Here is a 13805-nt window from a genome sequence, read left to right on the forward strand (position 1 = left end):
TGTTTTTGAAGTAAAACTTCTTTAGGCGCGACTAAGGTGTGAATCCGTACAAATGCAACGGAAGTCCGTAACGGGAGAACTGTACGTCATTCGCTTTCGATGAAATCATTCCAATGCGTGTCGAATGTGATTAGTCGTCGTGTATGTGAATAGAGAGCTGTCGTTGTATGCGTACCGGCATCAACGTTGTATGCGTACTGATGTCAACAAGGAAATCGGCATAGATAAATAAAGATTTTAAAGTTACATCGTAGTACAAATCTTGATTTAATGAAAAATGCCTGAATCAGAAGAATATTTTACCTTGTTCCTTGAAAATATTGATTAATAAGACTAATGATTAGTAAGTTTATTGATTAAAAATTATTTCTATATTATTCGTATTTTCTATAAATCTTTGAAGTGAATGGAAAATATTTTTTAGACAAGACAGATATTACAGCTCTTCAAACACAATTCCATGATGAAGTTGCGAAAACAATATTTGTTTAGACGTTGTTTAACATAATCCACTATGTGAACGAATATTATAGAATTTATTAATCAGCAATTACTTCATTTCTCTAATGAAGGTTCATTTCTAAATGCTAATTACAATGACAAACCGATAATGTTATATTTGAAGTATGACTTTAATTACATTATTATTTTTAAATATTATACATATTTTTAATGCTATTATAAATATATAATTTATAATTTATCATTATATAAATGTGTAATGGTTGACACTAATAAATATATGCATCACGAGTGTACTAATAAACATTATTCAAAATTGTTATATGGTGTATTTATTTTTACTTAAATGCCATCTTGTACAGTAGCAAATAAGTTTTACTTCAATCGCGTGTGAACCTTACGCGCACTCCTTTTTTTTCTTATTTATTATAATCAGATAATACAAATTTCTAGAAGCCTATTTATGTGAACGGTGCTGAAATTAAGTTAGTAGGTCTTCTGGCCAGTAATTGTAATTAGTAACAAAAAATTTAGAGATAAACACATTTAGCTAGAAACAAACAATACTGAACTACGTGTACATTTAATGCATTATTTAATTCTAGGTTCTTCAATTGTGTAAGCAAAAACTCGTATATGCTGCGAGTTTGAGATAACTAAAAGCAAAACTATGATATTATGTGTTTTTTTAGAGCTATGGATTTATAAACAGAGATTTTAGGTTCGATACCCGCCTCGGTAATCTTGAAGTAGTAGTGATATTAATTTTCACTTGGAAACATAGATAGCAATATATATCCATGTGAAAATAGCCCTTGCACGGCATTGTTGTATTAATAAATAACTCATCAGTATTACAGAAATTGTCAATCTATAAGAAGCCAAGTCGTTTGAAGCAGCACAACAGCTCCATAGGACTCGGTAAGTTTTGATCCCTTATATATATTTATATATATATATATATATATATATATAAATAATATTTATTTGTTGATTTATAGTAGAAATTCTTTAATCCGAAATCCATACACCTACACCTTCAGTAATCTGACACGAGGCTTCGGTCGCGAGGGATTTGAGGATTTTAACGTTATTTCCAATATCATATGTTAAATTTAATTTTGGAATTTTAACGTTATTTCTAATATCATATATTAAAATTTAATAAATTTTCACTATAATCGAGTGATCCAAACATTCCAGTAATCCAACACCTTCCGAATTTTAATAGTGTCGGATTAGCGAGATTCTATTGTCTATATTTGTAATTATTAAAATTATTCATGCTAATTAAGAAACACATTTTCTGTGTAAACACATTTCAAAAGGCTTCAAATTTTGCTAATAATTATAGTCCATTGCTATATAAATAGTTTGTAATAAATTCTGAGAGATAACAGAAAATTGTGGTGTTTTGTTGATGTTCAACGCCCAACGGGCTTACATAAGAAACAAATATGCATAATGTTTATTTCGACATCTACATTTAATCAGTTTTGCCTATATTCTTTTAGAATTTTAATCTAATGCGTAACCTTATACCCACCGGCTCTCTGGGAATTCATATATTTTTTTCTATATCCCAAGACCAATGTCATCATCTAGCCAGACAAATAAAAATACATGGACGTAATACTGTCGTTTAGTCTGTGAGCGTATCTCTTACTGTTCAGACATTTTTATTATTAAAGGTTTGTATTTGTTTCCGGAAACCATTAATATTAATGATATAATTAATTAAACCTATATAATAAATTAATAAACAATTCGTTTGTGTCCTCGTGTTGCGTTGCTATGCGTTAAGTGCATCGGATAATGCTGTGTTAGTTTGTGGTACAACCAATAACTGCAACTTGGCAGAAAATATGTAATACAAAGTAAATAAATTATCTCAACATCAGTTTTTAAAATAAGTTGGAAGACGTGTCTAATCTTATCTCAAATTTAACTATACGAAGCGTTTAAGTATGCTTTTTTCTAAAATATTTATTAATTATACTTTAGTTAAAATGTAATCAACTCGTAACTTAATTAATTTAATTAAATTTAATTTAAAAAAAGTGATATAGTACAAAACGCGTACAAATATTTAATAATATATTTTTATATAAAATCCATAGCCACAAAAATTTGATACTATATCCTAATAATAGTTTTCACTATTTTCTATTACAAGTGTATCAAGCCACGTAAACTTTGAATTAAATATTTTCAAAATTAAATGTAAAAATATTCACCAACTATAATTCAACATAATAAAATCAAGATGAAGGTACAATCCATAAAACTTAGCTTCCTAGGATAAAACTACTGTTTAAAAGTATCTTGATTAAAAACAAAAAAGTAGTTTTGTATTTTCCTGCATTTATCGATCTCACGCAAAGGAAATTTATAAATTATCGCCTAATTAATTTAATGAAACGAAACCCACTAGCTAAAACGCTGTCATACAATACTATACGGCCTTTGTAGTGGAAAGTGTACTTTATTATGTCATCGTTAAAATAGTGAAGAGTTAAGAAGACGGATATTCTAAAAACGTTGGTGATATATTTTTCTATAGAATATTATAAAAAATATACATATATAATATTTTAGTACATTCATACCATATAAAAATAATTTTATGAGAGCGTGATAATACATTAATATGAAATATAAAGGTTTTGCGAAATGTATGTATGTAGAAAACTAGTGATGCATGGCATTGCGCCTTAAGGCAAATTGCTGGAACTTCCAGCATGGTAAAAATTTTGATTTATTTTGGAAATTTGAATTTTTTTGAAAATATCGAATTTAAAAAAAAATTAAAAAGATTCACTTTTTTCATAGCTTTAGGTCTGTTGATTCATGCTGTCCAAAATGACGAAGGCATTTGTCGTTTGAATTATATAACTGAGATTTAAACATTATAAATTTTGGCACGGAACCTATAAAAAAAGAAACAAATAGTGTGCGCATGTGTATCCGCACACACACGCGCGTACGCACACATACATCAATTCCAAAATGTTTAGAAATGTTTAGAAGACCTTAAAACGCAAAATTTTCGATTTTTATGACATTATTATTATTTATGTTTTTTATGATATTCTTACCCTGCGGGAAGTTAATGCTAAGAAAATCAAACCCTGAAAATTGCCCTTAAATTAATGTGTTTGAATTTTTAAAAAAACATTCGAATCATATTTACAATGCGTTGAGGTTTTTGAGAAAGGCATACTAGACACAAGTCAAAAGTGCAAAAGACGGGCACTTATTAGCCAAAAACAAATATTGGATCAAATTGTATCAAAACAAAAGATTTTTTATTAGAATTTTAACAATGTGCCATTTTGTTTTATTAAATTTTGTTTTTAAAATTTTGATGTATTTTGTAAGTTTTGAATTTTTTTTGAAAATTTCGAATTATCTGTAATTTAATTTCATAACAAAATTAAATTGATTTTGATATCCGCTAATTAACCGAAATTAATGATCATGTTAATCTAGCTTTTCCCTAATAAAAATCATCGTTGCAACAGTTCGGTCAAATTTGAATTTCCGCACCGATGCATTATGTTCGGTTGAATCCGTGAGCGTTCGGTTTATGTAAATATTCTTGCTTCAAGACCTAGTTTTGAATATTTATCAATTCCGATCGTGGCTTGGAGGAAACCACTTCGGTCAAACTGGAATAATTATTCCCATAGATAACATAGCAACAAATAAACAACATGGTGAGTCCTTTCATTTTCTACAGGGTGTTCGATGGAATATTTATTTATAGTGTTTAATAATATTGTCGCGAGTGTTTGTGGATAAAATAAGAGATCTGTTACTTACTGATTCATGAGATCGCTTTGATATATTCACAATTATTCAGAATTATTTGATAAGTTTCAATAGTTGTTACCATCAATGTTTTCTACTTGAATTGTGCAGATTGTACCAACACGGTGCGTTGAGTAAAAAGTTAATCGTAGGACGCAGGTGATTTTGTCGAATTTTTTAACACAATTTTTACCATTTGTAGTTTATATAGAAGTATCAGTCAAGAAATAAGTTATTTTTTCACTCCTATACATGGAATATTCAGGTGCTACATAGCTTGACAGTTTTCTCTAATGTGCTTCAAGAAATAAAAATATTGTGGAATGTGGAAATAAGTCGCAAAACTATAATTTCATAATTTTGTTAACCTTTTTGTTATAATTTTGTTAAAACTGCAGAATGATTGAACGTTACCGGCGGCTGCTAGTGCTGATCAATAGTTACAGAAATAATTAAACTAAACTGCATTTTTGCACCATCAAATTAAATACAGTTAGATTAAATCCATGTTTATATTTTACAAGTAAAAACTGAAGTAATTAAAATTTATTGATCCATACATTTCGTGGAGACAGTAATTCCGAGGAGTAAAAAAGACAGGCTTTAAATACCGCATGTAGTGGTTGAATTCAAGCGATTACTAATTGAATATATGAATACACATTCATATACATTTTATAATGTATATAAATTTAGCCAAGTTAGTTCAAAACTATATATTTGCATTTGAGTACATACATTGAAATTACTCAAGTTTTTTTTCTTGGATTTAAATCGTAAACTTTATATATATATATATATATATATATATATATATATATATATATATATATATATATATATATATATTGTATATATGTTGTATACGGTAGGCAGAAGAAGCAGAAGACCTCGATATGTCCAAGGACAACGCTGACTCAGGATTCGGATTCAAGGACAAAGCCAAGGCCGAGGAAACTCTTAAGTTATTGGAAAGCGAGGACTCTCATTATCAAGTACTCACTGTTAAAGGGTTGCTAGGACGTGCTAAGAAAGTTTTAACTTGTGAGTTAAAGATAACTTTTTTGCATTCATATTTATTATCATTCAATTATTTCAATTTTGTTCAAAAAAAATTTGAATGCCAAGTTGTTCAAATGTTCGTTAGCTGAAAATTATTTTTCAACGCAATTAGTACAATTGTTCAGTTAATATTTTTTCAATGACGTACAGTAAAATTATAAAAAATGGTCACTAATTCACTGATCCTAATTTTCAATCACAAATCACCCAAATCATCACTTGTAAATTCTCACTCAATAAAAAAAAAATACCGCATTAATACCTTTTAAAATATTTTTTTCTAATAACATCTAAGTTCGTCGCAACGATTAAAAAAGTTAATTTGTGTATAATATACGCTTTTACTGAATATAACGTAATTTATGTGATTAAAATTATATGGTTTACTAGTTTGATTTAATTAATTGACCATGGCGATTAAAGAATTCATAATTTATTACACATAATACCTCTAAATGCTTACGTATTTTTTTTATTAAATAATTTACGTTTTAATTAATATTTATAAGTTCTTAAATTGTTATTTCATTAAAATTATGCGAACATCTATTTTTATTCGTCGTAAATATTGGGAAATTATTTACTTGATCCATTATTTGAATCAGAATTAGCGTGAGTTGTAAATATTATGAAAAATTTTCAAATTAATTTTTTAAACTGTTTCATTAAATACTGATATTAATTCTTAACAGCTTTTTTTGTTTGTATATTAATCTCATATTAAAACAATTAAAATAATAGTCTAAATGTATTGAGATCTGAATGAATAAAGTGCATTATTCTTACAGAATAAATAGATGATTTGTTGCATATTTATGTAATCCAAGCGCGCTATCAGCCGTCATTTAGTTCCAAATCAAAACTGGATGTTGGTTAGATATATTTGTTGACCTTTGTGCAAGATTTTGTTTTCGTTTCGGTAATGTTTGAAACAAATCTATTTGATGAAACCCGTTTGTGTTTAATATGTACTCATTGAACACATCTTGATACATTCTGGCGAGAAGCAAATACTTGTTTTTTCGGTTTAGTTATTTGGCAATGCATTTACTTAAGTGTCTGTATAAAATTTCAAGTACCCGTATTTATAAATAGATACTCCTACAACTCGAAACACTAGGTTCTAGTGACTAATTGTAAGAACTATGTGCGAATTGCATATGTTATGTTATGTGATTATACATCAAAACTATTTCATCCGTTATAAATGTAATTAATTCCAAGAAACAAATTTTTACTTTTCTTAATTTACATAGAACGGATTTTCAAAGCAAAATTATAGTTTCAGATCTATTTTAGCACTGTAATGTATACATTTTCGTTTCTCTCGCGAACCAATGCTGATATATTTATTTATGCAGACTGTTCCTGGCGCATAGGAATTATAATATTAATTGAAGTAAAAAATTGCTATAAATATGTATTAAAGTTCAAAGCTATATATATATATATATATATATATATATATATATATATATATATATATATATATATATTAGGTTGTCAAATATCTCCCTTCCGCCTTTTTGTATTATAAACCAAGAGCAAAAAAGCGGAAGGGAGATATTTGACAACCTAATATTATTTGAATAAATTGCACATTTTTTGAGATAGAATATATATAATTATCAAGAGCAGTAGCTAAAAACTTTTTAGATATTTATAAGAATATTACAGAGATTAAGGATTTTGGCATTGTTAGCTGAATAATAGATTGTGCATATTTACTTTTATATTTCTAGTTAGTAATCGTTAATTTGTTTTTTTACCAGTGACGAAAGATGAAGAAAAAAGGACGAATATTCAAGAAGCAATCAGTGTATTCGAGAAATGGGTAGAGGAAAATGCGCCAGCTAAGAAACCAAAGAATGACGATGATGACGACAAAGGTGAAAAGAATCCAGAAACAGTTCCTGGTTTAGGATTCAAGGATAAAGAAAAAGCGGAAGAATCGTTGAAACTTCTGGAAGGTCGAGATCCTGATTATATGAAACTCGCCGTAAAAGGGCTTTTAGGACGTGCAAAGCGTGTTCTTCAATGTAAGTATTATAAACCAATTGATCGAACATCATATGTATGTATATATATATATATATATATATATATATATATATATATTATGTATATATATAATGGTTTGTGTGTGTATTAAGAATGTGTATGTTTACGATTCCCTGCTGGCTCTGCTTGTAAAGCCACAGTCTTACTTTGCATGTCCCCAAATTTAATCGAGCGAGGGTTGTACAAATTTATTATTTCTAGGTACCAAAGCCGAGGACAAGATTAATAATATAAATGAAGCAATTAACGTATTTAATAAATTTCTGGATGAATTTGAGACAAAGAACATGGGCAAAAATCAAAGAACTTATTTAACGTACTCCATTGTACAAGTTTTCAAACCGTTTGCCGAAAAATATGAAATAAAGAATGATCTAATAGATGGTTTCCTCGCTGCATACGCAAAAGTCCCAAATTATAAACACTTACGAACAATCAGTGAACCAGACTCGGACACGACTTGGGATGTAATACGTAACCGCGAACTGGCTAAATTAGAAGAACAATATAAAAACGACGATTTAGATTTATTTGAAATGAACAAAGATCCTAGTAAAATTCACGTTGAAATGATCATGTGGGGATACAGTCCGAACGCTTCTGTTATTAAAAAAATGTCAGAAAAATTAGAAACTGAGCAGTCAAATAAGCGTAAGTCAACTGGTGAGGAAGACGATGGATCACCAAAGAAGAAGAAATAGTTAAGTTACGTTAAATTTATTTATATTTAATGCTTCTTATAGTTTATTTTATATGTATGAGGTACATAATTATTTTATAGTTATTTTATAAAAAGGAATATTAATAAAGAATTTATTTAAATATATTTTAATTTAATAATCGATAATTTAATATATTGTATGATCTTAATTAAATACTAAAGGGGCTAAAGATCTTTATTCACCTTCCAAATTGATAGATAAATTCTCATTGTTTATTAAAAATATTAACTTCGTTCTAGTTTCACCTATAAAGTAATAAAATATTTTATTCATGACTTGCACATATGCGCAGTTTATTTAATATTCATGCTGCTTTTTAGTCGATTGAGCGATTTTTAGCTTCAATTTTATATTTAATTTGCCGCTTCCGACTTTGTAACGAAGATTACGTAGTTTAAACCCGCGATTTGAACAATCTTAAGTAATATCATATTTTCAGTTGAAAATATGAATCTCTGTTTTCAACTGAAAATTAAAAATTTAAAATATTCCAATATCAAAAACAAACAACAATAAGGTTGCATTGTATAAAAGCCAACATATACCAAAAGTATCAACAAAACAGATCATAACTAAAAAATCGGCAAAAAAAATAAAATACTAATTCTTAAAACGCAAATAATACCTATAATTTTATATGGCATAACAACATGGAGCCAAACAACTAAAGCAAACCTAAATGACATACAGAGAATAATGAATAAAGCCATAAAAATAGCATATAATTTACCACATCTAACACCCACCAAATACTTGCAGAGAGAAACAAATAATCATTCACTAAATAACATAATTAAAATAGAGAAATGCAAACTAATACACAAAATGAAATTTAACCGAATTAAAACAAGTGCAACAATAGACACAAATCAAGATATACATGAACACTACACGAGACAACACAACAATTTTCACATTGAACGCAATAGAAAAAAGAATTTGAGAGAAAATGTCATATGGAGTGCTACCAAAATATATAACGAATTGCCAGACTATATTAAGATGACCAATGATAATGATAATTTTAAAAGAAAAATAAAGAAGTACTATATGGAAATTGAAGAAAAAGAAGACTGAAGAGTTATATATAGATATTATATTAATGAAATAGATATTATAGTCAAATGAAATGTAAATATTATATGAAAACTGTTTTTCATAATCTCTCATACCAGGCACCTCTGTCTGACTGAGATATGAAAATAATGTATATATGTAAATAAAAAAAAAAAAAAAAAAAAAAAAAAAAAAAAAAAAAAAAAAAAAACAGATCATAACTGTTATTTTCTACTGCTGCTTAAAGAAAACGATTAAAAATTTAACCAGTGTTTATCTTAACCCTTTAGTTACGAGCTTCGTCTATATACGACTTTCGTTTGACGACCTGTATGAACAAATGTCTCTTATAGACGACTCTGACAATGAGTTAAATTATTGTAAATTGTAATTTTTAGTTTTGTAGAAGTGTAATTATAAATATTTGAATACTTTTTTTGATAATCTGAAAATATTTTGTGTGCGGTTTACAGAAAGGTCGCTCGCTCCTGCATAAAACACATTCGTAGCAGAAGGTTCTATTCATACACCTTACAAATATAATACATTATAAGGAGTGTGGTTGAATTACATTTGGTCAAGACAAACTATTATATAAGGGGAGAGCCTGCTTTAGATGCTTAAAAAATCGCTTTCTTGAGGATTTATTCAGGAAGGAAATAAATATTTAATTGAAACAAAACTTACAGGTTTTATTGTTATATATTTGAATATTCTTCGAATTTTTTTTTTATTAAAATATATGTCATAATATGCCGAATATAAGCATTTTGCCGATGCGCCACGAGCGTGCAGGTGTCATTTGGTGGGAAAGGTGCAGCTTACAATTTCCATGCGAATCAAAAAAATCAAAGCAAATATATATTTTCAATAGTATAGATTCTAGTTGAACCTAGAAAATCTAGAAAAAAAAGGAGAAATTTACCAATTTTTCGCAACTTGAAACAAAATTCATGTTTTTAGATAAAAAATTTCACATTAAATTGTTTAGAAAGTGGGTTAATTATAATTTTTTCAAGTTTTCTTTAGGTTCAACTAGAATAGAATTTTATCCTGAATTCAATGAATTTTGCCTCGTTTCGATAGGACGCAGTTTTTTTTCCTATCTTTCTCGCCAATTAGGAAGAATCGAAAAAATTAAAAACCGAGAAATTGCGTTTTGAACTATAAACATCAATAATAAATTTATTAAGGGTCGATGGTCAATATTTCCCTATCAGTAATTAATAAAAGAACACAGACCAAAATATAGAAGTGTTGTAATGACAAACATTATAAATGTATTATGTAGATTTTGTATTTGTGCATGCGGCGCCAACCCTGTATTGGCTTCTTGACGCCGTCGCAGGTCAATAAATGCGCTAGTGTTTGAAAATCTAACTTTACTGAGAAACGTCAAAGTTTTGTTTATAAACGGATCCGGCGGTATCAAAAGCGAAAGAAAACTTACTGAAAAATCAATAAAAATATTTTCTCATGTATTAAATTAACCGAAATCTTTAAACACAACAGAAAACTTGTTGGAATTGACAAAATCAAAAGTAAATCTTGTTTTCTATAAATAACTTTAATTGTAAACAAAACCTGAGGTTAGAAAATGGGTGTGTGTGTTCTTAATATAAACAAACATAGATATCATATGCAAATATTAAAATTTAACATAAATTATGTGTGATGTCTTAAATCAAAGTGCTTTGGTAAATTTATGACAAAAATGCTGATTTATTTTATATTCGAATATTCGTGATGAGTTATTTATTGACATACAAAATATTGCACAATATATTAACATGCAGCTAATCAGGCAACATAACATTATTTTCGGTAAGTTTTGAATTATATTTAAAAAATATCTTAATAAACTAATTATTAGTGAAAGAAATAGATTTTTTTTTTATTCGCAATTTTTGGAAAGTGAATGTTTAATAATATTTAAGTTAATTAATACTATGCATTTTTATTACTATTTTTTTTAAGTCTGTTCTTGAATGTACGATACAATATTTCTAGTGATGTCAATTAATAATTTGTAGGTATGTTTATCAGATGACAAAGTTAGAATTTTCTTTTAAACACAATGGGCGATATTACAAGTGAAGATGGGGCTTGTAGCTCAATAGCAGATGAAGAAAGAGCTAGAAGATTATTCGAACTATGCGATGGAGATGGTGATGGGTACATTGATAGGTAAAGCCTTTTTATATAATTTTTATTTGATATGTTAAAGACTGCATGCCCACCACTCACTCCACAACATAATTGTTGGTATCTGGGGGCACTTTAATTGAAATAAATCTAGTGGTTGAATAATATCTAACTTATATTATTGTGCACTAAAGATATATTTAAAAAATAATTAACAAACAAAGGTTATTTGAGACTTTTGTCAATGCAGTCTTCAACATGATAGTTAAATAATATTTAGATGAATGATCTATTAAAATTATGCTTTGCAAGTTAATAGTTTTTAAAATAAGTTAAGTGAATAATCATAATATAATCATTCCGTTTGGTTGTTTTGTGCTTTGATGCATTTATTACATTATATTACATTTATTTGATTTTTTTGAATAATAAATTAATCTATGTTTTATCTCTAGACTGAAATATCTGTATTCATTTCATTTTAGTGAGGATTTAGAGTCTGTGTGTAGAACCCTCGGTCTAGTTGAACCTTTAAAACCATTGTTAATGGGTTTAGGAGCCGATGAACGAGGCAGAATTTCACTTAAGGATTTTGCAGCAAGAAGACATGCCCTTAAACCTCAAATAGGCGCTATATGCCAAAAAGGAAATAGTAGTGTTGGTAAGAGAATATTATCTATAATTTATATTCCCCAAATTTATGTATATAATTAATTTGAAATTGAGATAATATCGAGATTACTATTAGCAGGAAAGCAAGATAGTTGGGGATGGGATTCAGGGCTTGGTACTCGCGAGTTGTCTCCTGAGAGAGTCAGAGAGTATACATCGGCATCAACCACAATGCTTGATATTGAGAATAAGGTAGGATGATTATAATTTTGTACATAGATTATTCATATTTTAACAATACAGGCAATACATGAAAAGCTTGATGACTTAGATATGCACAACAAATTATCAGATTTTTTTTACTATTCCTAGAGATTTTACTATTATTAATGTATATATTGAAAACTGTACCAATATATAAGTCATCTCAAAATACTTCACATTAAAGACTTACAAGATTACACTATGCAAACATTTTTACTTTAAGACTTTTTAAGAATCAAAGTATTTAAAATATACAATTAAAGAAATAGTTTAATCCATAATACATTTCTTTGCAATACTAGAGTTTATCATTACGTCAGTTACACTAAATTGTTTTTTGCATCTGTTTTACTTACATACACATATCATTTTTATTCCAATTGGGATTATTTTAGTAAACAATTTTATGCTTCTCGATTAGTAATAAAATTCGAGAGCAGTTATGTAAAAGAACTATACATTTATCTGAACTGTGTTCATAGATAAACAAGTATAAATTTATAAATACATTTATCTGGCTGTGTTAGTTGTTTTTAAAAGTTTTCGAATGGTTCATAACTTATCTAACTTAAGATTTCACTGGATGGCGCTTGTGAATTCGTTTGTTAATAACGCCTTATAGAACGTGGTAGAAGTGACTTGAATATCTTGTTATATAGCCCCAAATATCATTGCCCCAAAATATTTTTGTATAAATTGAAATTACCTTACATAAGTTTGTAAACTGAGGGATCGATTCTGCTGCATAATAGAAAAATGTTATGGCAAGGCCATGTTACGCTCCGACTTCCATCTGGATAAATATATTTATCTGGCTGTGTTATTTATTCTTAAAAGTTTTCGAATGGTTCATAACTTATCTAACTTAAGATTTCACTGGATGGCGCTCGTGAATTCGTTTGTTAATAACGCCTTATAGAACATGGTAGAAGTGACTTGAATGGTAAAAAATAAATCAATGCGATTCATGTATCTTATTATATAGCCCCAAATATCATTACCCCAAAATATTTTTGTATAAATTGAAATTACCTTACATGATAAGTTTGTAAACTAAGTGATCGATTCTGCTGCATAACAGAAAAATGTTATGGCAAGGCCATGTTACGCTCCGACTTCCATCTGGATGAATACATTTATCTGGCTGTGTTATTCTTAAAAGTTTTCGAATGGTTCATAACTTATCTAACTTAAGATTTCACTGGATGGCGCTCGTGAATTCGTTTGTTAATACCGCCTTATGGAACATTGTAGAAGTGACTTGAATGGTGAAAAATTAATCAATGCGATTTATGTATCTTGTTATATAGCCCCAAATATCATTACCCCAAAATATTTTTGTATAAATTGAAATTACCTTACATGATAAGTTTGTAAACTAAGGGATCGATTCTGCTGCATAACAGAAAAATGTTATGGCAAGGCCATGTTACGCTCCGACTTCCATACATTATGCTAATGAATCATACTGAATACTGTTACAACGTCATGTATTTACTGTGCATTCAGGCCTTTTACACATAAATTGCAACGTCACTCGTATGTTATGTAGCTGTATCAGAAACACACTCTTATCTAACATCGTTTTTTCGACATTTGTGCGGCTTT

At 28.4% G+C, this 13805-nt stretch overlaps 2 protein-coding genes across 5 annotated transcripts; both read left to right on the forward strand.

Moving 5' to 3' along the window:
- The first annotated feature begins 1235 nt into the window (after window positions 1–1235).
- LOC113376845 lies at window positions 1236–8181 on the forward strand. 3 transcript variants are annotated; one of them, XM_026616915.1, is made up of 4 exons: window positions 1236–1383; window positions 5148–5319; window positions 7110–7376; window positions 7600–8181. In XM_026616915.1, the coding sequence occupies exons 2-4, from the start codon at window positions 5172–5174 to the stop codon at window positions 8097–8099; spliced, it is 915 nt and encodes a 304-aa protein (XP_026472700.1). In that variant the 5' UTR covers window positions 1236–1383; window positions 5148–5171; the 3' UTR covers window positions 8100–8181. The 3 variants fall into 3 exon arrangements, with proteins under 3 accessions (XP_026472700.1, XP_026472701.1, XP_026472699.1); XM_026616916.1 differs by lacking the exon at window positions 1236–1383 and adding an exon at window positions 2069–2153; XM_026616914.1 differs by lacking the exon at window positions 1236–1383 and adding an exon at window positions 4047–4181.
- A 2785-nt stretch (window positions 8182–10966) lies between these two features.
- LOC113378453 (rab11 family-interacting protein 4-like) lies at window positions 10967–12255 on the forward strand. Of its 2 annotated transcripts, none has more exons than XM_026618985.1 (4): window positions 10967–11000; window positions 11210–11363; window positions 11807–11982; window positions 12070–12255. In XM_026618985.1, exons 2-4 carry the CDS (start codon window positions 11254–11256, stop codon window positions 12192–12194), a joined length of 411 nt encoding a protein of 136 aa, XP_026474770.1. In that variant the 5' UTR covers window positions 10967–11000; window positions 11210–11253; the 3' UTR covers window positions 12195–12255. The 2 variants fall into 2 exon arrangements, with proteins under 2 accessions (XP_026474770.1, XP_026474771.1); XM_026618986.1 differs by having other exon boundaries at window positions 12073–12255.
- Window positions 12256–13805: the final 1550 nt, after the last annotated feature.

The sequence above is a fragment of the Ctenocephalides felis genome, unplaced genomic scaffold (genome assembly GCF_003426905.1).
Source record: "Ctenocephalides felis isolate EL2017-DRISC unplaced genomic scaffold, ASM342690v1 CF-g0.4_SCAFFOLD_01886, whole genome shotgun sequence".
Lineage (NCBI taxonomy): Eukaryota > Metazoa > Arthropoda > Insecta > Siphonaptera > Pulicidae > Ctenocephalides > Ctenocephalides felis.

What these genes read in the sequence shown, in the direction of transcription:
- LOC113376845 (XM_026616914.1), top strand. An exon ending in TGCTAAGAAAGTTTTAACTT is followed by an intron (nt 5,320 to 7,109) that starts GTGAGTTAAAGA and finishes TTTTTTTACCAG; the next exon opens with TGACGAAAGATGAAGAAAAA. An exon ending in TGCAAAGCGTGTTCTTCAAT is followed by an intron (nt 7,377 to 7,599) that starts GTAAGTATTATA and finishes TATTATTTCTAG; the next exon opens with GTACCAAAGCCGAGGACAAG.
- LOC113378453 (XM_026618985.1), top strand. Translation starts at nt 11,254, where the DNA reads ATGGGCGATATTACAAGTGAAGATGGGGCTTGTAGCTCAATAGCAGAT. An exon ending in GGTGATGGGTACATTGATAG is followed by an intron (nt 11,364 to 11,806) that starts GTAAAGCCTTTT and finishes ATTTCATTTTAG; the next exon opens with TGAGGATTTAGAGTCTGTGT. An exon ending in AAAAGGAAATAGTAGTGTTG is followed by an intron (nt 11,983 to 12,069) that starts GTAAGAGAATAT and finishes GATTACTATTAG; the next exon opens with CAGGAAAGCAAGATAGTTGG.